Source organism: Mirounga leonina, unplaced genomic scaffold, assembly GCF_011800145.1.
Source record: "Mirounga leonina isolate KUSES-001 unplaced genomic scaffold, KU_Mleo_1.0 Mir_101595, whole genome shotgun sequence".
In the NCBI taxonomy this organism is placed as follows: Eukaryota; Metazoa; Chordata; class Mammalia; order Carnivora; family Phocidae; genus Mirounga; species Mirounga leonina.
The window spans coordinates 5,334,085-5,360,922 of record NW_023270158.1 but is presented as its reverse complement, the minus strand read 5'-3'; the positions used below and the strand labels follow the sequence as shown (position 1 = coordinate 5,360,922).

At 43.4% G+C, this 26,838-nt stretch overlaps 1 protein-coding gene across 5 annotated transcripts in view; it reads left to right on the top strand.

The window, feature by feature from the left end:
* SH3KBP1 (SH3 domain containing kinase binding protein 1) overlaps nucleotides 1–26,838 on the top strand; it is a 335,649-nt gene that overhangs the window by 234,266 nt on the left and 74,545 nt on the right. For all 5 annotated transcript variants that reach the window (XM_035000518.1, XM_035000513.1, XM_035000502.1 and 2 more), the window contains 2 exons: nucleotides 522–597; nucleotides 15,285–15,379. In XM_035000518.1, coding sequence (XP_034856409.1) covers nucleotides 522–597; nucleotides 15,285–15,379 — 171 coding nt within the window. The remainder of the gene's footprint in view (nucleotides 1–521; nucleotides 598–15,284; nucleotides 15,380–26,838) is intronic.

The following is a 26,838-nucleotide window of genomic DNA, read 5'->3' as shown; positions in this document are numbered from 1 at the left end:
CTGTATGAGTTCTAGCAGTTTTGGGGTGGAGTCTTTGGGGTTTTCCACATAAAGTATCATATCATCTGCAAAGAGTGAAAGTTTGACTTCTTCTCTTTCTGTCTTTTTGTTCTTTCCCTCTTACTCCCATTCTCCGACTCTGCAGACACTTGTGAGCCCCTCCTCTAGGCCAGGCGCTCTGCCTCCACAGAGGTAGTCAGCTTCTCACAGCGTGAGAGGAAATGTGCCTGTCTAGTCTGCTGAAAGTAATCCACCTTTTAATAAGGACATCAGGGAAGAATGGGAGTAAAAGGCACTGAGTGCCTCCAAGGATAAAGCCCTTCCCACCTGGTTCTCCCACTTGTTTGTCAGCGAGGGTCCGGCCCGTCAGAGAACCGCACCCACTAGACAGAACGGCGAGAACTTAAGTGTGTGGTTTTTTGAAAGCAGTCGGGAGCATTTCGCCATCATGAATTGATTTTATTTCTTTGCTTAATGGAGAGAATCATCTCTTTAAGTAAAATGATCTCTTTCCTCCTCAGAGTATTGGAAAGAAGTTACCTCCAGCTACAGCAACTCCAGACCCGTCAAAACCAGAAATGGACAGCAGGACAAAGGGTGAGTTTCCTTATATCTCCATTTTACACTTGGAAGCAGTTAAGGGTTTTCTCGTCATTGAAATGCCTTTGAAAAATCCTCACATAATCTCAGTGGCTATTTCACTTTTTTTATTTTAAGTTTCAGGGTAGTTAACATACGGTGTTGTATTAGTTTCAGGTGAACAATATAGTGATTCCACAATTCTATACATTACTCGGGGCACATCATGATTAGTGTACTCTTTAACCCCCTTCACCTTAATGGCTTTTTAAAACGCATCACAAAAAAACCCCAAATGTGTTTCACGAGGTCCTGCCGGTGGGTGGGCACAAGGTAGGTTCAGAACTCCTGCGTTTTTTTTTTCTCCTTTCTGGAACGTGGCTCTTTCCTGCCACCTGTATCTTGCCCATGTGCAGAGCCAGGACTTATCCATGTAAACCCAAGCACTTTGCATAGTTTGGAAGGCAGAAAGATTCTGGAGAATGGCATCTCAACAGTTTGGGGATTCACAGGCCTTCAGGCCCGGGAGGCCCTGTTTTTAAGCCTCCGCCCTCAGCCAGCACTCCCAAACCCTGCCTTCCTGACGGCTTTCTCCATGCCTCTCGGCTGCAATCTCTCTACGTACAGATGTCTTTCTTCCATTGAGCCGCATATGCTCTTCCTATAACTTTTACTCACAAATTTTAGTCTCCGAGTCTATATTGGTATTAGCCCATTTTTCTTCTGACAGCTCTTTAAGGGTTTGAGGATAGCTGTCTCCCCACAACCTTCCCAAAGGGCAGTATTCCCTACTCTAGATTGTTGCCAGTTAAAATACAGGATGTCCAGGTACATTGACATTTCGGATAAACAGTGAATAATTTTTTGGTTACAAGTAAGTCCCATGCACTATTTGTTGTTTATCTGAAATGCAAATGTACCTGGGCATCCTGAATTTGTAGTTCTTAACCTGGCAAGCCTCCAATTCCTTTCTTTATCCTTCCAGTAACTAGGGTGTTCTGGGCAGGCTCTGGTCAGAAACAATTACTTCAATTCCTTCTACAGATTTTATGTTTTGTTTTTTTTTTTCTTTTCAGCCTCAGATTTTCTTATGAGGATAATGTGGACAGACTACTAATCTAGTTTGGAAAGCCAAAGATTGAGAGAACATAAATCACACATATATAATTATGATTCATCTAAGAGCAAAGCATAGCTTTATTCTTTTAATTGCAAAATGATATACCAGAAGCTCCTTTTGCACGGCAAAACAGGTCGTTTCGAGAGCATGTGAGTGAGACTGCCTTAGACTTCAGACAATGAATTTGTGGGGCTTGCCAAGCCAAAAACGGTGGCTTTGATAAATAAGTTCATGGATGGTACAGATGCAGATGCCAGAGCTCTCCCTTAATGCTTAGGGTTCAGATGAGATCTACATGCCTTCCGTCTGTTAATGGTGCAGTCAGACTCCCGATACTAGGCAGAAAGCCCCCTCGCCTGAGGCTCTAGCCCCGTGGTTCTTACACTCGAGTGTGCTTCACCATCACCTGGAGAGCTGGGCCCTACCCCCCACATTGCTGGGTCCCACCTCCAGAATTTCTGAATCACTGGGTCTGGGGTGAGACCTGAAAATGTGCTTTTCTAAGGAATTCCCGGGTGCCTCTGCTGCTCCTGGTTTAGGGCCCACAACTTCAGAACCACTGTTTGAGGCTCTTGCATGTTCCTAAGGAGAAACTGGCCCCATATTTATTCATGCAGGTTATAGGCTTATCACACTAAACCTGCCTTTGGGCACTAAGGAATTTTGAAGAATTAAACGTTAAATCGTTTATGCAAACATTTCTTTTGTTGGACAGTGGCCTGCCCTTCCTTCCATTCAACTACTTATTCTGTAGTTATGGCTATTAACAAGGTTATAAATGATCACTGTTATTTGCAAAGTTGCTTGGACAGCCAGAATGGGGAATAGGCAGGAAAATGAAAAGGAGAAGACCCATCAAGCCTCAAAGGTGATTGGAATATGGTCCCCAGGACAGGCTGTCCTCATGACATGTGACAACCAGTGGTCTTTACCAACCTGATGGTTTGCAGAAATAGTAATCCGAGAAACTGAGTTTTTCTTCGTGGAGTTTCCATTAGAAGTAAAGTCAAAACAAGAGTTCCCATAGAAGTAAAGTCGAAATTCCCTGTAGATTGTTCACTTCTATCCAGAGGAAATAGGACCTTGGGTGACTTGTGGGTTGCTTTTGGGGGAGGCTGAGCAGTAGGGACCCGAGGGTCACTTGTACGGGTATGGCACAAAGCAGGACAGTCTGCGAGGCCTGCTTAGTGACTAATCCTTGGGTCTCAAGAACTAGCCCTAGGATAAGATCATGTCCTTGATGCTTTCTTTTCGCCCTCTGTAATGTCTGCAGACAGGAGATTCGAGTCTTTCTGGAAAGATTAGTTGGGCTGGGGGAGGTAGATAGCTGTGTGTTAGAGGAGTGCTGGCTAATAGAAATATTATGTGAGCCACATACATGATTTTACATTATCTAGTAGCCATGTTTTTGAAAAAGAAACAAGTGAACTTACTAATTTAAGTATATTTTATTTAACTCAATATATCCCCAATGTTATCTTTTCAACATTTAACCTGTATAAAATTGCTAAGTGAGGTATTTTTATTCTTTATTTATATGAGTCTTCACAATGCAGCGTGTATTTTATAATAAGCATGGCACATCTAATGTGAAACAGCCACATTTCAGATGCTCAGTAGCCACATGTGCCTAGTGGCCACCATATTGGGCAGTGTAGTTTGAGAGTAATTCTGGGATCTAAGATGGGCTTCCTGGGCCTAGGTATTAACACAGATCCGAATATTCAGCTCCTTCAAGCATGTGGGAGGATCCTGGCTCTAACCCAAGCCTTGTTCAGTCCTATAAGTATCTATTAATTATGTCCATCCACCTGGCTCTCTGGAAGCTTCACGGTGAGGGGATGGGTTGTTACTGATGAGTGTTTTTACAGAGGCTGGGTGGTGTGTTTGGGCTAAGAGTCGGCAGTGCGGATTCCAGGACCAGCTGTGTTATTCGCTAGGTGTGTGACCTTGGGCCAGTAATTTTATTTCTCTGGCCTTGCTCTTCATTGTCTATGTTGCCTTTGAAGTCAGAGGGTTGTGCTAGAGAAAACCCCTGAGGTTGCTCTCAGCATCTTCATCCTCTGATTCAATTCCAAAAGCTTTATGATTCAGAGTAAAAGGTTTCTGCGTTCAAAGAGCTGAGCAGCCAGATGGGAGGGGCAGAAGGCAGATGGGAACAGTTCAGTAGGAATATGAGATGTCATCGGTGTAGGTGTAAGTATGCGTGTAAGTGGGTAGCAGGTCAGAAGGAGAATTCTCACTGTCAGCGAAGGCTTGAAGGATGTTTATTGACAGATGTTTTTCATGGACCCAGAGCAAGAATTTCTGCAGTTAATATCACCCAACGTATTTTCTGGTTTTCATTGTCAAGAGCAAATTCTGGGGTATTTGTTCTCCCTTGATTTCCACAAAGCACCTAGGTACACTAAAAAGCCCCTGCAGCGGGAACATTTTGCTGCTTTCAGATTTTGATGCAACTCCCATGTTCAGGTGGAAGGACACAGAGTGCTGGCTAACTATTAGAAATGACCCTGAGCTTGGGAGCAGGGCTTCTGGGTAGAAGACAGATCTCTAACAACAACTACCTGGCAGTTCAGAGGAGAGAAGTCCCTTCCTCACATCTCTGTCCTCAGCAAGCTGAAGGATTAAGTTATGATGATTCAAAAAATGTTCATGTAGATTGGTCTTTTCTGAGGGAAAGTGAAACTCAGCTGATCAGGATTTATTTAAACAACTAACATCCTCTCCCCTCCCCCAGTAAAGTTTTTATGATATTGAAACTCATCTGAAACGCATGCTGGGAACAGATTGCCATGATTTTCATAACAAGAGGGAAACTGTCTAAATATTCATAAATGAAGTACCCTGAGACTCCTCCAGCTCGCCACATCTGGAATTTCCCCGACTCTTACTACAGTTGATGCAGATCTGTGGCCTCTGTGGGATAGAAAAAGAGCCCGGAGAAATGGCTATTTAGCATCTTTCTGAACAAACAGTTCAGTCTTGGAGATTCGGAGGACCAGTTGAGCAGGAGGGTTAGGAAAAAGATAATCCTTGATAAAATTTGAACAAAGGCAGGTCAGGCTTTGGAATAAATGATGACCGTGGGGCAAAGGCTAAACCTGCCCTCCCTGCCTGACCTCCCCTCACTCCATCCCTGGACATTTGTACCACCTTTCTGGGCACTTTGTTCATTGACTCCCTTCTTAGGAGTTGTCCCCTGGGGTGGTGACAAAGGGTGGCTTGTGGCGATCCTTGGTCCCTCGAGGTAGGGGCTATGTGTTCTACTCGATATCCCCCCCATACAGCCCAGAAAGGTGCCATGGACTCATGGTTGAGCACGTGGAGAATTAGAAACGACTTACAATTTAACGAGGCTCTATATTGGACAGAGTCTTGTAAAATCGGCATAGAGGCCATGGGTCCCCTTTCTCAAGTTCACAGTCACCAGTTGGAAAAAAACACATTGGTTCACATAGGACCCTGGAGCTTATTTGGGGTTTCTGAGAGATTAGCAGTGGTTGCTGGTGTTCCACGGGGCTTGACAGACCCTTTGTTCTTTCTAGTCCCTGCTCCAGACGAATCAGCCCAAGAGCACCAAGACAGACCCTTGCCCCCACAAAGGTTTATTAGCTCATTGCACGGGGGAGACTGCATAGGAGAATCTGTGCAGCACCATCGCACCAAATAAAAAACAGTAGTTACCAGTTTGGAGGAGGAATGCAGTGAAATGTAAATGAAGCAGTATTTTGCTAGGCTCCAAGCAACGCGGGGCTGTGCTGAAAGGGGTCAATATCTGGTCTGTACTGGGAGGTGCACCCAGGTCGTTTCTTTGGGAACCACTGAGTTAAAATAAGTATGCAGGGCTGTGTTCAGAACTCTTTAAGTGAGGCTCTGCACTTGCGTGGGGTATCAAGGCTGCTTTTCTGTGTCACAGTGACTTCATTCCCTCAGTCAAGAGTGGAACATTTCAGGGGCACCTGGGGGGCTCAGTCAGTTAAGCGTCTGCCTTCGACTCACGTCATGATCTCAGGGTCCTGGGATCGAGCCCCGCATCGGGCTCCCTGCTCAGAGGGAGGCCTGCTTCTCCCTCTCCCTCTGCCCTCCAACCCCGCTCATGTGCTCTTGCTCTCTCTCTCAAATACATACAGAAATAAAATCTTAAAAAAAAAAAAAAAAGAGGGCGCCTGGGTGGCTCAGATGGTTGAGCGTCTGCCTTCGGCTCAGGTCATGATCCCGGGGTCCTGGATCGAGTCCCGCATCGGGCTCCCTGCTGGGTGGGGAGCCTGTTTCTCCCTCTGCCTCTGCCTCTCTCTCTCTCTCTCTCTGACTCTCATGAATAAATAAATAAAACATTTAAAAAAAATTAAAAAAAAAAAGAGTGGAACATTTTTTTTTTTTTAAAGATTTTATTTCTTTATCTGAGAGAGAATGGGAGACAGAAAGCATGAGAGGGGGAGGATCAGAGGGAGAAGCAGACTCCCCGCCGAGCAGGGAGCCCGATGTGGGACTCGATCCCGGGACTCCAGGATCATGACCTGAGCCGAAGGCAGTTGCTTAACCAACTGAGCCACCCAGGCGCCCCGAGTGGAACATTTCATTCTGACTGATATGATATAAACAAAAGCAAAATTTCTGATAGTCTGTGGTTTTAGAGGACCAACTTTCTCTGGGAGTAAGAAAGCAGTAGTGCTCGGAGAAGAGGGTGTTAGGACCCTTTCCAGCTGCACTGTGTGCTTGGGAGAAATCCTATTTCCCATTCACGTTGCAGCTGTCTGTGTCTGCGTTTGGTACGCTGGCGTGATGAATGGCTATGCAGATTTTTACTCTCTCATTCTGAGCTAATTTTTGCTTTTGCACCACATGTTTAAATAGCAGAAAAAGGGGTCGATTTCCTTATGTTGGTTTTTTTTTCCCCCAGCCTTACCTGGGAGCTCTTTTATGCTACCTTTTCAGTGCAGGTGTTTTTGTTCACTTGTCTCCCGTAAATCTCCTATTTGGGTACGTCCAGTTTGAAACCAGTGTCCTAGTCGGTGCTGTAGAGCCGCCCACACTTGATGTGTCCTAACGCGCTCAGGCTCAGCGTCCCAGGGTCGCGTCATGTGCCTCCAGCGCAGATACCTGCTGTCCCGATTCCCAGTGGGGGTCTCCCTGGGAGGGTGCCCAGGCTGCCTATGCTGCTGAAGACCTGGTTTTCAAGTACAGTCCTCTTGGAGGATACAAGCTAACTCCCTTTGTGTTATCCTTGTGGATTTCCTTTCTCCCAAAGACCCAGAACCTCCCACCACCTGAGCAGGAGAAAGTGCCACCAAGAGGAGCCGTGGTGAGCTCTGGGCTAGAAGACAGAAAGGCTTTGCTTGTCCGATTTTTTTTTCTTTTTCTTTTTCTTTTTTTTAAATTCCTCCTTTTAAAGCGAGAGATTAAAAAGTGCCATAATTCATAGTTGTGAAATAATTTGAACGTCAAATTCGCAACAGCACCTAGGACTAGAGGCGGTCGTTGTGATTTGGGGTCGCCGACAGCTTTTTCATGGAGGCAGGCATTGGGCTTGAGTTGACAACATAGGGACGTGTGCCTGTGTTTCGTTTCCCTGTCTGAATTTGAGTGTAGACCAGGGTTTTTCCACCTTGGCACTATTAATATTTGGACCAGATCGCTCTTTGTTGTGGGGACTGTTCTGTGTCCGTTACAGGATGTTTAGTAGCATCCTTAGCCTCCATACACTTGATGCCAATCACCGTTACCACCCCCTCCCGCTGTGACAACCACAAATGTCTCCAGGCTTTGCTGGTGTCCCCTGGGGAGCAAACGAGCCCTATTTGCGAACTGCTGGTGCAGACTGTAGTAAGCTTTACAAGGCCACTGCTGCATCTCCGCTGCTGGACGCACAGTGGACGCTTAGTTAATATTTACTGAGCAAATGACAAGCTTAGGATTCTCTCCAGCCCTCCCCAACCAGCCCCGGATCCTCAGACCGACCCAGGGCTGGATTTTCTGTCCAGATCTATCATACAGCACGCCCAGCCGTGGCACCGCCACCACACTGGCCCACCCTCCAGGTCCCCACCGTTGTTTTGTTTCTTTCTTGCATTGAATATTTGCTAATACTCCTGGCTGGATCGGTGGCTCTCACAGCGTGGTCCCTGGACCAGCAGCATCAACTGGGAACTTGTTAGAGACGCAGATCCCCAGGCTTTGCCCAGTTCTCGAGGATCAGGAACCTCGGGGGTTCTGTTTTCACACGTCCTTCATCTGATGCTGATGCCCACTCATGCGTGAGAACCACTGATGTAGACTGTTCCTTAAGCTTCCCTGTTCATGAGAATCACTGGGGTGCTTGTGGATCGCTGATCCCACCTCAGACCTGTTGATGGCAACCCCCAGAGAAGGGGATCTGGGAAGGCATAGAAGCAAAGGGTGCCCCACATCATTCTTGCCATCAGGAATGGTTGGGGAACCCCACCAACCCCCAACTCCTTCTCCTCTGGTCAAAGTCCTAGAACATTGTACAGAGCCCGGTGCCATTTTACTCCTCTAAGAAGGGAGCCTGACTCTTTCCTTTGGGAAATGATTCCCCATTCATGATCCTCTGCTGCTTTAAACTGAAGGCATCACTCTATCCTTCCTTCACTGTTGCCTTGTCAAGAGCTCTGTGCCTCATTCCTTCTCCTTGGTTATAAGCTCCTTGAGAACCAGGTATCAGTCTTATTTAACTTAAGTCTCTTTCCCCCAGAATGTGACCCAAGTCCATACCCTTAGTGCATTTCCAAAATACAAAAATCTGGAAAACTAAAAGGTTTTATCACTTGTTGAGTGATAAAACTTGTCCTGGACTAGCATGCATTTATGTAGAGTCTTCATTTATACTATTTGGGGGGACAAATCATCCATTTGCTGCAGAATTTTAATGTATTTAATGGTTGGGTGCAGCCCCAGACCCCAGCTGAGGATGTTATCTGTTGTATGGATGTAATACATTTCCTTTCTAAAATCTGGAAAATTCTGTCCCCAGGCCTTCCGGATACATGATTATGAACCCATAGTGCCTCAGATAATATTTGTCACTTTAATGAAAGAACTTTAGGTTTTGATGTTGGTGAAAGTAGAAACACTGAGCTTGACACTTTTGTTCTGGTGTCCCAGAGGAAAAGAATTCTAAGGGTGACCTGGTACTTTCCACCACTGCTAGAAGTTCTGGAAGGCTTCCTACCAGAACTACATGGGATTTTAATCTTCAATGTCCTAAAAATTGAGTCCAGAGTCCAGAAAAAGGTCCTGGATTTAATGTTATTTCCTTGGTGTGTGTGTGTGTGTGTGTGTGTGTGTGTTCTGCTTGCTGATATGTTTATTCTGTTTGTTCTGCTTTATTTTTTTTTAAGCTGAGGGTATTTTTTTAAGTTTGTTTGTTTGTTTTTTATATGAATAGATTATAAAACCATCTGAAGGGAGTCATGGGCTGTGGGCATGTGAGTTCAATTTCTTAAATGGTCTGTTTTTAATCTCATGTAAATTTGTAGAAGTTTAGAGATTGAAATAATGTGTTTTTTGTTGGGGGTATGTGAATCATGACTGGACTTCTTGGGGTTTTAATAGAACAAGTTTTTTTTATTATTATTCTTATGTTAATCCCCATACATTACATCATTAGTTTTAGATGTAGTGTTCCATGATTCATTGTTTGTGCATAACACCCAGTGCTCCATGCAGAATGTGCCCTCCTCAATACCCACCACCAGGCTAACCCATCCTCCCACCCCTCTCCCCTCTAGAACCCTCAGTTTGTTTTTCAGAGTCCATCGTCTCTCATGGTTCATCTACCCCTCCGATTTCCCCCGCTTCATTCTTCCCCTCCCGCTACCTTCTTCTTCTTTTTTTTTCTTAACATATATTGCATTATTTGTTTCAGAGGTACAGATCTGAGATTCAACAGTCTTGCACAATTCACAGCGCTTACCAGAGCACATACCCTCCCCAGTGTCTATCACCCAGTCACCCCCTCCCTCCCACCCCACCCCCCACTCCAGCAACCCTCAGTTTGTTTTCTGCGATTAAGAATTCCTCATATCAGTGAGATCATATGATACATGTCTTTCTCTGTTTGACTTATTTCGCTCAACATAATACCCTCCAGTTCCATCCACGTCGTTGCAAATGGCAAGATCTCATTCCTTTTGATGGCTGCATAATATTCCATTGTATATATATACCACATCTTCTTTAGCCATTCATCTGTCGATGGACATCTTGGCTCTTTCCACAGTTTGGCTATTGTGGACATTGCTGCTATAAACATCGGGGTGCACGTACCCTTTCGGATCCCTACTTTTGTATCTTTGGGGTAAATACCCAGTAGTGCAATTGCCGGATCATATGGTAGCTCTATTTTCAACTTTTTGAGGAACCTCCATACTGTTTTCCAGAGTGGCTGCACCAGCTTGCATTCCCACCAACAGTGTAGGAGGGTTCCCCTTTCTCCGCATCCCTGCCAACATCTGTCGTTTCCTGACTTGTTAATTTTAGCCATTCTGACTGGTGTGAGGTGGTATCTCACTGAGGTTTTGATTTGGATTTCCCTGATGCCGAGCGATATTGAGCACTTTTTCATGTGTCTGTTGGCCATTTGGATGTCTTCTTTGGAAAAATGTCTGTTCATGTCTTCTGCCCATTTCTTGATTGGATTCTTTTAGAACAAGTTTCTTAAAATTAGAATACCAATCAGTAATTAGTATAGGGATCTTGATTTGGAAATAGGCAAAAGTCTCAGGCTCCTTGAACCTTCTGATATCTTACACTACATTTTCTCTGCACCTTGGAATGTGTCTTTTTTTCCTTTTTCTGGAAAGAGAGAATCACTGTTTTTTTAATCAGATTCTTAAAGGACTCTAAGACAGAAAGCTCAAGTGACGCCTGGCTGGCTCAGTCAAAAGAGCATGTGACTCTTGATCTCAGGGTTGTGAGTTCAAGCCCCACATTGGGTATAGAGATTACTTGAAAATAAATACATAAATGTAAAAAAAAAGACAAAAAAGCTCAAGAATTGATTGGGACTTCAGTCTTAGGGTAATTCATTAGTTTTTTTTTTTTTTTAATCTTTCTGAAAAAAATAGAGACCAATTGCTGGGTAAGTTGTGCCTTTCTTTTTTTTATGTGCATGTGGGCATTCATGTCTATTTAATCTTGGACTAATTAAATCCATCTAATTGGGGTGCCTGGGTGGCTCAGTCGTTAAGCGTCTGCCTTCGGCTCAGGTCATGATCCCAGGGTCCTGGGATCGAGTCCCACATCGGGCTCCCTCCTCGGGGGGAAGCCTGCTTCTCCCTCCCCCCCTCCTGCTACTTGTGTTCCTGCTCTCGCTATCTCTGTCTCTGTCAAATAAATAAATAAAATCTTTAAAAAAAAAATCCATCTAATTGAGGAATAGATGGAAAATGCCTGCCTCCAAAAATTCATTTCATTCCTTTCCTCTCCATCTCTGTCTACTACCCATTTAAAATTCCTAATCTTCCCACATTCAGAAAGCATTTGGAATTATATTCTTCTTTCAAGACATATCAAATGCCTCCTCCTTTGTGAACTCCCTCCTGAATGTAATCATGACTTCTTCTGCAACACCACAGCCATATCCCATCAGAGTGAGTCTGTGCTTCTTCCAGCATTTGTCTTTTCTTCTTATCGTCCTCTCACCCTTGCCTTTCCCCAGGTATTAGTTTTTTCATGGTGTTGCCTCAATAAATGTTTGAATTAAAGTAGGAAACATCTTCGTTCCATATACTATGAAAATAAAATCCTAGTCTCAGAGTTAATCTATTTTTTCACTTGTTATTTTTTTAGTATCTTAAAACCATTGGTACATCCAAACTGATGGCATGTTTTTATTTTCCAGTACTGCTGAATTAGGACCCAAATGCCTCAGTAGTAAAAACAAATTCTTAATTTCAAATATATCATGATAACTTAAAATGTGAGCCTATGGTTGCCAAGTTTGATCAGGGGTGTTCTGAGTTACAGCGCCCGTGACTAGAGCCATGAAATGTCAGAGTTGCTGGAACTCAGGTCTAGTCCAGTGTGTCTTTTGCAGCCTCCAGAGCGTCATTGAGATAGTTTTGGGGGCCTGGGTGGGAGATGGGCCAGCCCCACTCTCTAATTTAACCAGAGCAGCTCTGTTTTTAGTTGTTTTATTTTGGAGTTTTGGAATAAGTTGCAATTTGCTAAAAAGTGTTCTGCTGAAGTTAACCAAACTCTCCTCTCATCCCTCCTTGGCCAGTCTCTCATTTTACACCTGAGGACACTGAGGTGCAAAGCTATCTTGTAGTTGCCTCAGATTTTTATGCTCGGGACAGCCCAGCTAGGATTGAACCTAGTCTTGACTGTCCTGACTCCTGGCCCAGAACACTCTCCTCCTGTTTAGCTGTCCCTCAAATTTTCCTCCACGTTGTAGGTATCACTAGGAGAGCAAGAAACATTGAGTGGGGGCTGCATCAAGTTATGGGGATGCAAAAAGGGTGAGCCTGATGTCAAAACCTGCTTCATGGCCAATGGTAGTTGACAGTAGCCACTGGTACCCATAGCTCCTCCTTTTATCTGAAATTGGTGCCTTTGGATAATACTGTGTCTAATGCCTCACACATAAAACGGCATACATGGTGGGAATGTTTTAAAACTAGGTTATGTTGATGGTCATACAACTATATACATTTATTAAAACTATTCATACTGTACAATTAAAATGAGTGAATTTTCTGGTATAAAAATTACATGTCATTAAAGCTGTTAAAAAAAAAAAGGCAGGGGGACACTTGCCCTCCTTAACTAATAGCGAAACTGAGCAGAAAACAAAATGGGCCCCTGAAACATTTTAAAGGCATACTAGTACTTTTTTATAAATATTTTCTCACTATGTTGGTTACAAGTCAATTGCACAGTCATTTATTGACCCCCTGCTATGGGCCAGTTCTTGAGGTAGCAAGGGAAGAGATGGGGGAGAGGGAGTGACACAGATGTATAGGAAGAGGCTTTTTGAGTGGAGGCAGGTTATAGTCAAGTGTTTCAGGGGAGGCAACTGGAGGTGTCCTCTTCTACTGAGTTCCTTCATGCCAGGGTACCTTCTGCTTTGAGTGATAAATACCTATGCAGCCATAAAGTAGTGGTAAGCAATACAGTTTTATGGAGTCAGGTAACAAGGGATCCAGAGACAGGCCCCCTGACGTTGGTTAATTCGACAGACATCTCAATGGTGTCAAGACTCAGAGTCCCCTCCTCTGTGATTTTCCTGGCTTTCCTCTCATGGCTGAACTATGACTGCAACAGTGCTGAACACTATACTGTGTTCCAACAAGGATGAAACAGTGTTAAAAGCAGAAAGGCAGGGGCAACTATTTTCTTCACAACCCTTTTTTTAGTCAGGGAACAAAATCTAACAGCCTCCTTCCCCCTCCCAGCAGATTTCCTCTCACATCTCATTGGCTGGAAGCAGATCACATGCCCGCCCCTAAACCAATCACCGACAAAGGGGAGTGAGATTAACGTTATTTGCCTAGACATATCTCATTCATTTCTACAGTTGTGGGCGGTTCCCTATTCCCAAATGTAATACCCGATTGCAGCAGGATTATATGAACTGGGAAAAGGATGGGGAATGGCTCCTGTGAACCAATGTCTACCACACTTAATGAACTTTTTTGGTGGAAAGGAATAGAAACAATGCTTGTTTTTTCCTTTGTTGACCGCGGGTGTCTTACCTTGTTTGTAAAATAGTTCCATGATTTCGATACAATGAATTATTCTTCAAACTGGGACTCTGCAGGGCAGTTCTTCAATAATGCTGTATTTGTTTCAGTGTTGTAAGTTTTGAGGTTGCATAGTCATATTTCACTAGCACAGTCAATAGGAAAATTGGTAAAGAGCTGTCATTATCCAATTTAAAGATGCTTTACTTTTTCCCTCCTTTTAGAATATTTGGCTGATTCAGAATTTGGAAGGTTTGCTATTACTAATTAAAGAGAGACGAAACGTTAGTAACTCTGTGGACCTAGGAATCTTTAGACAGATTAAATATTGATGGGATTTAGAACTAGTGCCCCTCAGCGTGGCTTAATGAGCAAAAGGCATCAGGGGCCCAGAGTACCTAAGATGGAAGGTTTCCAAGACTAGGATGGGGAATGTAACTGATATACTCTGTCCTTTGGACAGAAAGCGAAAACATTTGCCACAGAAAGTGAGTCCCTCTCTTTCCCTGACCCCTCTCCCTCTCTCCTCCCCGCCCTCTCATCATATCTGAACCGACCCTAGACCACAGTGTGTCTGTATTACAAATCTTTTTATTGCCTTTATTTTATATAGCACTCTCTTTGATTGATGTAACATTAACCATAATAAACCCCCCACATTTCAGTCATATAAATTGTACTAGGGACAATATAATTGATACTTGTGTATATAGCTCTAGGTTATGATCTGTCTGCAGGAACTGGCCTGATCCTTGGGAAATATCTAAGGCCATTCAAAGCCATTAGGATTGTTGACTTAGCTGCAGAATAATAAATGCCTGTCCCAGTAGATACTAATTCTCTGGAATTTTTCTTTCTACCTTCTGTCCTAAGTCATCGAGCCCCACTTTTCCAAGTTTTACTTTCCCAGCTACCTGACAAATGTTTTTGCTCTCTTCTAAACTGGTGCTTTTGTGTAAATAGAGAAGATTTAACATCAAATAGACTTTCTTTTTTTAAGTTTATTTATTTATTTATGCAATCTCTACACCCAACGTGGGGGCTCGAACTCACGACCCCGAGATCAAGAGCCGCACGCTCTTCTGACTGAGCCAGCCAGGCGCCCCTCACATCAGATAGACTTTCAAAAGCATATAATTGATGGCACATTTGAACTGGTTTTCAGTGGCTTTAGTGTTTTTCTCTCTTTGATGGACATCCTTGCTGATGAACATCCCCACCTAAATAGGCAGGTTCCCACAGAAAGGCCATGGGACATACTTGAACAAGTTTGTCTCCCCAGTATACACATGTGTATAAAGAACATTTAGTGGGTATTTGTTGGCTGTTTGTGGTTGACACATGTTCACATACAAATATATGTCTCGGGAGATGTACCATAATGGAGTCTTTTTTATTGTTTTGAGTACCATGTCAGCTTTTAACATACACAGATACCCTGTTTCTGATTTAATGATGTGTGGAAGAAAGCAAAGAGGGCAGAAGTTAAGCTTTTTGCTCTTTGTAGATTATGTCTGCTTATGCATGCACCCAAAGAGTATATAAAATGGTATATAAAATAAAGAGTACATAAAATATATATCTGAGACCAAGGAAACCTTTTTGCTTTTCCGCCTGAGAGACACAAAGCAGTCAATGGCACTTGATGACATCACGTGATTTGTGAGGGGGAAAAAATGAAGAGAATAAATAAGCATGAGCCCCAAATGAGCAATCTTAGGTGGTTTCCTGAGGGTGACCCTTTCTTTTATGCAGTCGTTATATCCTATCTGTTAATTGTGCTTTTCCCTGAAGTTAATGTGAGAGAGGGCATCTTTTCCGGGGCCAGCCCGTTAGATGAAGTATTGTAAAGGTTGTGTTTTCTTTTCTTCTTACAGCCAAGGATTACTGCAAAGTAATATTTCCATATGAGGCACAGAATGACGATGAATTGACAATCAAAGAAGGAGATATAGTGACTCTCATCAATAAGGTAAGCAAAGGTTCCCTCCTGCCTTTAAAACTGCGAACCACTTCGAGGCATTACTGGACAATACACGCTTTTGTTTCGGCCTTGAAACACTTGATTTTCACTTCCTGAACTTGCAAGGAAGAATCTTGCATCTTTCCCCTTGATCAGGCCAAGCCCAGTGTATGCAGGTGAATGAACAAACTTGAAAACCAAATAGATTCTTTTGGCCTTGGAGCCAGCTGCAGATTGGCATGGCCCGGTGGAAAACTCCATCCCAGGACGGCTAACCCAGAAGGCGGTCTGCTTGGCTGGAGAGTCCGCCCTGCACAGCAGCCCTGGCTGCAAAGCTGTGTCATGAGGTATCCAAAGAGGGGCTTTAAAAAGGCAGATCATGCCTCCCAGGCAGCAAACGGGTAAAGACTGCTGTTCAGATCAAAGGCAGGTAGTATGCCTGAGAGAATTTTGCTTGTCTTGTCTGGGCTAAGAAGGTTGGATGATTTTATTATCATTACAGGCAGAGTCCTGTAAACATACAGAGAGCTATAACATCTGTGTGAAGTGATACAGCTTAACAGGGCCTGAACCGTGTACTGTTTATGCTTTCATGCAATGGTACTCGCCAAGTAGGTGGTTGGAAGATATTTAAATGATTCCTAGAATATATGGCATTTTGTCTGAGATACAGGATTCTCATGATGGTCTAATACGGTGAAAAGCTGACCCACCTTTAAGATGTGTAAGTGGCTTTATTCTGAGGTCCAAGTGAGTGGCAGGGAACGCGTGATGCTCTCGGCACAAGCGTGACTTGGGGATCATCGTGGCTGCCTGTGTTCATGCAGGGCTAGAAAGCAGTGGCAGGGTGGAGAGTGCAGGGAAGGGGGAGAGAGAACAGGGGTTAGGGTGGGGGAGGTAGGCCCTGGGTCTCGCTCCTGTGGCCATTACTGAGAGGGAGGGGATCACCGTGTTTGCCTGCCCCCTTCCTCCACCCCGACATGTGTCCATAAAGTGATGGGTACGATTTGCCTTTATAGTCCGCGACACTTATCTTTAAGAAATGATTGTAGAAGTTGTTGTAAGAGCCTGGGCCAAAGATGCCAGGGAATTAATGACCCCAGAGGTTAAGCAGCTCGCCAAAGATCAAATTATTTTAGGGAGAGTGCGGGCCTTATCCATATGACAGTGGTACGCTAAACAGTGCTAAGAACGCCTTTCTGGAATAGCAGACTACTCACAAACCTGCTGAGGGGCCAAGAACTTGCCCATTGTCTTACCTGTAAGCTATTCTCCCCACATTCATTTTAGCATATTTCTGTAAGTGTTTTCCGTGGCAGGAGGAAATCAGAGCAGGGTAAACTGCAGCCCTTCTTGTTCCTTTCCGCCAAGGAGGCAGAAGCGGTTCTTCTCCTTCTTTCCCATCCTTCCCCTCATCCTTAAGCCATGCCTCCTTTCAGGCGGCTTCTGCGCGGCACGTTTCCTATTTTGAGCCATACCCTTCACCAAACACTCGGAATAAAGAAGTTATTAAATAGGTATAAAGCATAATATAAATACTTCGATAATTAGCACAGATACTTAGTCCTACAGGGAAAGGGGTAGATCGCTTTCCCCTGTGATGATAAGGCAACCAGAGGGTGCAATAACCCATTCTTTGCAGTGGGGGAGGGGGGCACTTTGCTGTTTGTGTTTTTCTTTTCGTTCGGAGGGGGCAGCCTCATTTTAACTGAAAGCCAGATGTATCAATAATATTTAATAAGGTTTTGGGGGGAAAAAAACCACCACGGATGGTCTCTTATCTGAATACATCTATCTCTACCTTAATATATTGTATTCCTGTTCTTTTCATTTGATTACATATGATGAGAACACATTCATCTTGATGTTTTTGTTCCTACCAGCTTGAGATCCAGTCTGATAAAAAGAATTCAATTTTTCTAAAGAGTTTAGTCAGAAAGAGACTCTCTCCTGGTTCCATCCTCCATGGACACGGCCGGGAGAAATGAACAGACAGATGTGGAAGGCTGCTCTCAGGAGTGTCCGGGATTGTGCCGGATGTCCCCACTTTCATAGCTTTGTGCAATTAGGCACAGTTTAGAAACTGGAGCAGCTTATAGATAGTATTATGACATTTGCAAAACGTGACCTCGTTATCCTTGCCCCTTGATCCTGCTCCCTCCACGGCACCTGCTCCGGAGGAGAACCCTAGGGAGGCCAGCGGTGGAGGGATGCTGGCACCCCAGCCCCCTCTTTTTATCATCCCCTAATGGTGCTTTGCTCATGGGACCCCTCTGCTCCAGTGAAAGTCTTTAGCAACTTCCCTCTCCTTTATTGTCAAATCCAGCTAGATTCTCCTGGCACTCATTTGCCTGGGCACTCTGGCCTCACTCGGGCTTTCTGGCCTTGGTCCACATCACTGTTGTACAACAAACTCTCCTGGGATGTCCCCATCCTGCTCGTGCATCCTCCCTCACTTGAACCACGCCATGTTCCTGCTGCCCAGAACGCCCTCTTCCAACCCAGTTAGCTGGTTTTTCAATAGCTAATAATACAGCCAGTCTTAACTCATGCTGCATTATGTACCTGGGCCCATTTTTAGGTTGTTACTTAAAAATGTCCCCTGTGCACTATCAATTTTGTTTTATTATTATTTTATATGGTCTGTGTAATCAGGTCTCTTGATATCCTGTCCTTCAGCAGGTTTTGACTTTTATTGCCATAAAATATCCACCAGCCTTGACCTAGCATTCCACTTGATTGGAAGCATTTTAAAATGACAAGTGCCATGTCGGCTACCCGCTCAGAGAAACCAGGGTTTGAATCCTGGCAACACCATTCATGGCTGTGTGTCGTTGGGCATTTAACTTAACCCCTCTGAGCCTCAGTGTCCCCAGCCAGAAAGTGGACCTCACAGGGCTGCCATGAGGATTTGCTAAGGTGTTCTTTCTCTGACCGTGGAAATGGGGAAGGAAGGGCTCTTGTGACTGAGCCCAGTTCACTGCTGGGGCAGGAACACCATGATATGAGGTGGGTAACAGTGGTGGCAGATTTGCCTGAAAATAGCTCAAAATTCACAAGGGGTGAGATTTCAGCAAGAATTTGGAGAAAAAATATGCCATAAGTATTTTACTTGCTGAAAAGTGGGGGAAAATGGAGTCTGAGTCTGTCACACCCTGCTGACGTTGTAGAAAATTCTTAAATCTTCCTCGGAGTTAAAGGATCACCTAGAAAGTCATTTAGATGAATGTGTGCTGTTGATATTGTAAAGAGAAGAGCTTCACTATGATTTGTTTAATATGTATTTTGATATGCTTCTTTATTGTATGTATGAGTTGAGATGAAAAGCCTGAATCGAATCGTTGTTGTCTAAATTCGACTTTGGCTGGAGAGGTTCTCGATTTACCCCAATTCCACTGGTGTTTTTCTTTCAGAGTCAGCTAAGGTGGTTTCCCTTTGTCCTGTTTTTCTGTGCTGTGGCAGGAGTCACAGGGCAGGCGTTGCCCTCATTTTTAGCCCTAGATTGTCATTTCGTGTAGCTTTCTAGAAAATGAGTCAGACACCCTTAGTGGGGTCTGTAAGCCCTCCACGGTTCCTGAAATAATGTGCAAAGACCTGAACTATTTGTGTGTGTCCCTGGAAACTAGGATGAAATGTGGCAACCCAAATGGTTTGTTTTTTAGTTTATTTATAAAGAATTCTTGTGGATTTGGGAACATTTCTACTTGCACAGAACACACCTGTGTTTAGCTTTGATTTCCAGTCACTCAAAAATAGCTCCTTCATCTGTGTTCCTGCCGCCCCCATCCCTGCTTTCGTGATTTGTGCTCAGAGCATGGTTGAAAGGGTTCAGAAGACTCTGGGTCTGGTTTCCAACCAGAGAAGCTCCCTGGATAAAGGCCGAGAGCAGCCTGGTGCAGGCCAGGCTGGGGTTCAGCTGTAACGGTGGCCGCCACCGGGTGCTCCTTGCTCTGACCACTGCCACCTGGGGGAGAGCGAGCCCAGCTGCAGAGAGGGCCGATGTTCCTGCCCTTGGCCGACAGTCTCCTGGCCTCAGCCCCCCTAACCCGGAAGGAAGGGCTGCCCACGTGAGCCCTTTGTAAACTAGGACCTTTAAGTATGTGTTTCTTATTAAAAAGCTCCCCTGAGGAGTTGTGTCTTTGACCCCTAACAAAGCAGACACAACCCTCCCCCCGTTTCTTCATGGGTATAAGCCTATCTGAGAACATGAAGGTGAACACTAAGAAATAATATTATTGATAAAAATCATGGAGCAGTGAAGATGGAAGGAAGGGGAAGGAAATTGATAGATGGACCCTAAAGAAAGAGGGAAGCCAGAAGATTAGATAAAGGTAGAAATAGAAGAAAAAATACAAAGTGGGGCACCTGGGTGGCCCAGTCGGTTAAGCGTCTGCCTTCGGCTCAGGTCATGATCCCGGGGTCCTGGGATCGAGCCCCGCATCGGGCTCCCTGCTCAGCTGGGAGCCTGCTTCTCCCTCTTCCTCTCCCCTTCCCCCACTCGTGCTCTCACTTGCTCTCTCTCCCTCTCTCAAATGAATAAATAAAAAATCTTAAAAAAAATACGAAGTGGTAGTTTCACCTTTTCCTCAGGATATATCAAACCAGGGATCTTTAAATATTTGGAGCTTGACCTGCTGTGAGGGCGGAGTTAGGACTACAGACTTCATCTCTACCCTCCTCCTTTCTAGACAACTCTTGAGCACCTGACTTAGTAATGGGTCAATTTATGTGCAAGACCATGGCTGCCCAGTGCAGGATCCTCCCAGGGTGGCTGGCAGCAGGAGCCCAGGGCCCCTCGTCACCATTCCTTTCCCTCCTGGCGGCCCTGGAAGTTAGGTGGGACCACGGGTGTCCTGTGCAGATCACGGAGAAGGACCGGAGGCCTAGAGCATGGAAGCGACTTTCCCAGGGTCTCCAAGCACGGCAGGGGCAGAACCAGGGCAGGGTTGAGCTGCCTGAGCTGCCTTGTGGGGCTCTCAGATGCTCCTAGAAGGTGGGGCTCAGGTGCTTCCAGAGGCAACTTGTCTACTCACTGAGTCATCCTCTGTTGCTGGATATCTAGGGCAAGTGCCTATCAGATTTTCTTTGTACCTTAAAGACATTATCATTATTTAATTAGGAAAGCGGTATTACTATGCCATTACCCCATCTTCTTGCATGTTGGTATGCATGTTTCTGATCTCTTAGGGTCAGGATTATCCATGACTTTCTCCTTCCACTGTTACCGCCACAGAAATGAAATGATAATCAGTGCAGAGGAAATGATGAACTCGGCTCCGGGCTAATGTTGGTTCTTTCTGTGTCTGAAGCCCTCTTCTCCCCCTTCCTTCCACTTGCTTCCATGCAGGCAGATTTTGCCTCCCTCTTTTCTTCTGGCTCGGTACCACTTAGTTTTCTGCTGGATTTTAGCATGAAAAAAGAAAGAAAGAAAGAAAGAGTGAGAAAGAGAGAGAGGGAGGGAGGAAGGAAGAAAGATGAAGGAAGGGAGGAAGGAAGAAAGAGGAAGGAATGAAGGGAGGAGGGAGGGAGGGAGAGAAAGGTGGGAGTCCTGAGCTCCTTCTTAAGTCATTCTGTGATTATATGTTCTTTTGTTTGTTCTAATGTTTATTTTCCCTTCCTGCCTCCCTCTGATTAATTCATTAATTGAAACATTTATTCACGGGAGAAATGTTTTCACACTTCCTTGCTTCCCGCCCCACAGGAAGTAAGGATGTTTCTTCCAAGAGAAGTGGTTTTAGGAATCTCAAGAAAGGTTCTCAGGCTGGTATAAGAAAGCCCATCAGCTAAACGGATTGCTGGCCTTGGCCCTTTCTCTCTGCGCGGCTGGAGCTTTTAGCAGAGCTAAAGTGCTAGGATTAAAGGTGGTTTATGAGTGAATGAAGAAGTTAAGCATAGGTCTGGAATCATCTGGGTTTACACACATTTGAAGAATGCCCGTGTTCAGCAAATGAGTCATTTATGTCATAGGGTGTATTTCTTGTGGTATGGCCTGCCTTGTTACACTGCATAGGTCCTTCCCGGAGACAGAAGTCACAATCTCTCTCCTCCTCAGAGCATTAGAAATCCCCAGGAATACGGTTTGCTGCTGTTTTGTCTTCCTCCTTTTTTTTATTATTACTATTTATTTATTTGTCAGAGGCAGAGACAGCGAGAGAGGGAACACAAGCAGGGGGAGCGGGAGAGGGAGAAGCAGGCTTCCCGCTGAGCAGGGAGCCCGATGTGGGGCTCGATCCCAGGACCCTGGGACCGTGACCCGAGCCGAAGGCAGACGTCCAACGACTGAGCCACCCAGGCGCCCTTTGTCTTCCTCTTTAAAGTAACCAGGACACTGGGACTGTAGAGAAGAATCCTGATACCATGAGGACGTTTGATCAAAACTCTTCCTCACTGAGCTCATTTATTATCATAACCACAGTTTAAAATTAGATGAGGTTGGTAAACACAGGACTTGAGGTGGTAGAAAATTTCTCTTTCGTTTACCAGTAGACAGTCAAAACAGTACCACCCCCAGATTTTGATGGCCATGATTGCAGATTTTTCATAGACAGATGAGTTTGCAGTTGATAAGTCGCCCCAGCTTTTTATGCCTCCGTAAGTGATGTAAAACTGTTGAAAGGGACCCTGCATCTGTTTGGCCTAACGGTCATCTCCGTCCAGAATGCTGTGTTTTAGCGGCGGGACATTGGTAATCCATGCAACACCATCTTGGAATACTTTTCTCCTGCAACACACAGGAAAAACCTGCAGGTGTCTTAAGGAATTAGAGAAACTCTTTCTGTTTTCTACTTCCAACCTTTCTGTTGGTATTACTTGGAGAGGGCCATTGTGAGAATTAAATGAGATGTTGAGGCTCAAAGTGCTTTAGGAATATAAAAGTTGATTCTCGTTACTGCTCTGAGAAGTTAGTATGGGAAGAAGAGAAAACAAATGCCCAGTGACTGGAAGTTTTTACTTCATATATTGAACTGTCCTGAAATTCAGTTCAGCACTTTCCCTGAAATTCCCCTTTATTATTTATTTTTTGACTTTTCTTAGGAGAAAAGTAATTTATTATAGTTATATAGCCTGTGTCTTATTAAAGTATCTCAAAGCTCTTTACATTCACATTTGCATTTTATTAAAATCTGCTTTTCTGAGATGGAAGGTGGCATGGGATGCACTTTTAAATAGTATTATATAAATAATCTTACTTTTGGGGAAAAAATGAGAAGAAAACAGATAAATAGATAAATACCAAAAAAAGTCAAAATCACCTCTCCGTGTTTGAGCTGCATTCTTCCAGATGTTTTACACACAGACACACACACAAATTACAGTTCAAAATAAAAACAAGATCATAGCACATACACTATTTTGTAACCCTCTTTTTTCAAAATATATCATGCCTGTCTTTGGCAGCACGGTTAAAATGGTTCCTTAGAGTCCTATGGTACGAAGTACCCCAGTTCTCTTTTATGTTTAGCTTGTTTCTAGGTTTTCCTTATTTTAGACCATGTGGTGTGCAGTCATCACTTTGTGAATTCTTGTGCATGTAATTAGTTCTGCTACTTTCTACTACTTGTATAACCTTGGGAAGATTGCTCAATTTCTCTGTGCCTCAGTTTCCACATCAGTGAAATGGGGGTGATGTTAGTACCTACCTCCTGGCATTGCGAAGATTAAATGAGTTAAAGTAGCTAAATCACTTAGCATGCCTCGCTCAGAGTAAGTGCTGTAAAAATGTTAATAGTTGTTATTATTTCTTGATGATAAATAGCTAACTGTATGCTGCCTCAGTTCCTTTTAAAGGTATTTGAGTGGTGTTATGAAAGGTTGTGCCAATTTAGCCTCCCCACAGGAGTGTGTGCGAATGTATTTTCCTGTCCTTGTCATCCTTGGATATTATCATTCTTTCTAATCTCTGCTAATCTGATAGGTGTTTGCATTTTTTAAAATGGTTACTCAAGTTGAAAATGTTATGTGTCATTTTCCAATTGATTTTTATAAAAATACCTTATATTCATGACATTAACCTGTCATCTTTCACATTACAAATGTTTTTTCTTAGTTTATGACTCAGAGAGATATTTAAGAAAAACATCATTAAAAATAAATACCTTTTAGACTTAAATGTTCTCCATTTTCTGGTTAACTAGATAATGCAGTACAATTCATCCTTTTAAGAATAGTTTTACTTAAAGCTTTTATATTTTAGTCCTAGTTGGAAAGGGTAGCTGGCTATTAAATGCATTCCTTTTCTGCCTTCCTCAGGGCTTTCAGAGGTTCTATTTAAAGCTTCTGTCCTTACAAGCATTTTTTTTTTTTTTTTTTTTACAATGGCATTCAGAGAGCCCCTGAGGTTCTGCATGGATATATATAAGGATCCTCATTCTAGATCAGAGCTGGGCCAACTTTTTCTGTAAAGGGCCAGAGAGTAAATATTTTAGGCTTGATGGTCTTCATTGCAACTATGCAAAAGCAGTCATAGAAGTAAATGAATGGGCATGGCTGAGTTCCAATAAAACTTTATTTATAGACACTTAAATTTGAATTTTGTGTGATTTTTCACATTCCTTGAAATATTCTTCTTTTGGTTTTTTAAAACCATTTAAAAATGTATAAACTATTCTCAGTGGGATGAACAGAAATAGGTAGCAGGCCAGATTTGGTCCATGGGCTATATAGTTTGCTGGCCCCCGAGATAGAATGTCTAGAAACAGACCCAAAAAATACAGCCAATTAATTTTCAGCAAAGGTTCAGGGAGAATTTAAGAAAGAAAGGATAGTCTTTTCAGAAATGGTGTTGGCACAATTGGAAGTCCATAAGCAAAACAAAAACAAAAATACCCTAACCTAAACCTAATACATGATGCAAAAATTAACTCAGAATGGACTGAGTAGATCTACATGTAAAATAGATCTACTAAAATGTAACATAGATGTACATGTAAAGCAAAAACCACAAAATGTTATTTATGAAAACATAGGAGAAAGAGTTGTTAGACATGACACCAAAAGCACAGTCCATGAAAGAAAATACTGCTAAATTGAACTTTGGCAAAATTAAAAACTTTTGCTCTGCAAAGATAGCGTTAAGAGAATGTTGGTTGGTCTGTTTTTCTTACAAGGCGATTTGAGCCCCACTGTTTAGTAAATAATTGCCTGATAAGTAATTGCATGAATTTCAAGGACCTTGGTTTTGTTCTCAGTCTTCCTGGGAATATCCTTTGTAACACAAGACCGCAAATCTCCCTTATCAGAGCCTTCTCCCCCAAGATGGCAAACAAATGTAGCCACACTCTACCAGTCAGGCCTGGGCTCAGCTGAGCAGCCTGAGGGCCTAGATTTGACCTGGGAATTGTATTTTTCACTCACTGCATATGGCCTATAAGCTAAATTTGCTGAGTATAGAGAAAAAGACCCCCAAACAAATTTTTATGCCGAGGAGTAAGTTTTCCTAACAGGAAAACTGAAATATAGATTTGTCTGGTGAAGAATGGAAATGGAAGGTAGGCATTTAGGAATTTACCAATAGTTGCTACAGCTGGCTTGGATGATCTTGATGTTCATAATGATCATGGCTATGCCCTTTACCTCATATTCCTTCCTGGTCCTTATCTGTGAAATGAAGATACTCCCCCACCTTCATCCTTAACAACTTTCTTTGTTACCTCTTAGAGGTGGTGCAGGAGCTAAGAAAATCTCTTAAAACATAATGAAAGATGCTTTATAAATGCCAGTGTCTTTGTCAATGAAGCAAGATGATTTTTTACTATATCTACTACCCTTTTAATGGAAGAAAAGCATGTGTCAGGATACAGAATCAATATCGTTTTCTAAACATAAACGCAAATGAAAAGTCAGCTGTAGGATGTGTATCCTTGAGAGGTAAACTGTGTTATTAGCCACGTGGTTTGGATGAGCCAAAAGTATCATTAGAAACAGCTTTCAAAATTTAGCATGAAATGGGCGCCTGGGTGGCTCAGTCAGTTAAGTGTCTGACTCTTGGTTTCGGCTCAGGTCATGATCTTGTGGGCCCTGGGATTGAGCCCCTTGGTCGGGGGCGGTGGGGGGGGGGTCCGTACTCAGCAGGGAGTCTGCTTGAAGATTCTTTCCCTCTGCCCCTCCCCCCACTTGTGCACGTGCATGTTCCCTCTCTCTTTCTCAAATAAATAAATCTTTAAAAAAAATTAACATTAAATGGTCATCTCAATGTAAATGACTTAACAAGTAGAAATGAGAAATTTCTGTGAAAAAAAACTGTTGCATAAGTTTGCATCCTTGATTATGTTTAAATAGACCAAAAAAATGTAAAAGTGCTTCCTTAATGAGTTGCATTTTATGTATGACTTATTCATGTGCCTTTATGTTTTAATGGCACACGTCATGCTTAAAGCCCAATCATAAGTACACAGGAAAGGTCCTCTCCGCAAATATCCCCTTTTCACATGATTACTGATTTTTGAGGTAGATTTATGGGGATAGAAGGTCTTTCATTCTGATATTAGAAAAAAGGCTAAAAGCATAAGTATTTCCTGAAATTTAAGATTATATAAGCTGCAAATAAAATAATGAAATCAGTAAGCTATTCTTGTATATTTGTTGTGTGCAAACTATATGGCCATGCCCCACAACTCCGGGAGATGCCCAGTGTGAATGGTGACCCTGGGGTTGGACCAGCACAGAAATTACCTATTGGGTGCTGTTTTCTGAAGACGCTCCAGATAGAAGCATCTTTTTCTAAGAGGGAAACAGGCTGTGAGTAACGAGGCCTTTGGGCTTCTGCTCTGGCTTGTCTCCTATTAAAACCCCTTCAGGCCTTCCTCATTCCTGCCTGCCTGCCTCTCATAACGTCTGTAGAAATTCTGTTCTCTTTCTGGGGACCGAGATTTGATTTCAGCTTTTTGCTCAGTTCTTAGTGACATCTGGACTCAAAGGTTACTTCTGTGGCAAATCCTAACCCATGGGCTTTGAGTGGGTTATGGGAGTGTAGGATGGTGAGCCCCTCTGCTCTCTAGGTGGATGGAAAGGGCCTTAGGTAGCTGGGACCCCCCTCTGGGTTGATGGCCTTCAACAACATTTGGCTTCCAGCAGTATGTCATCAAAATATTATCATTTTATATGTGTGCCATTATCTGAAAAAAAGTTGGGTGGCACTGACTTACTGCATGTATTTAAATTTTCCATATAATGATGTTTAATACTGACTCTACTTTTCCTTAGGGAATATTCCACCTTCCCTATTAGAGAAATGTGCATATGACTAGCAGAGGAGACTCCAGGATAATTAAAAACTCTCGTATGTCTTTTCATTTTAGAAATTCTTTCTCTAGGACTTCTTTTGGGAATTAGACCTTGAAATAGCTCAGACTTTTAAAGATAGAGCTTCAAGTTCTATTAAATCTAGAAAAAAATAAATTCTAATTAAAGAAACAGTCTTTTTAAGCAAGCATAACTTCTGGTTATGCTTAGCCACGACGGAGTCAAAG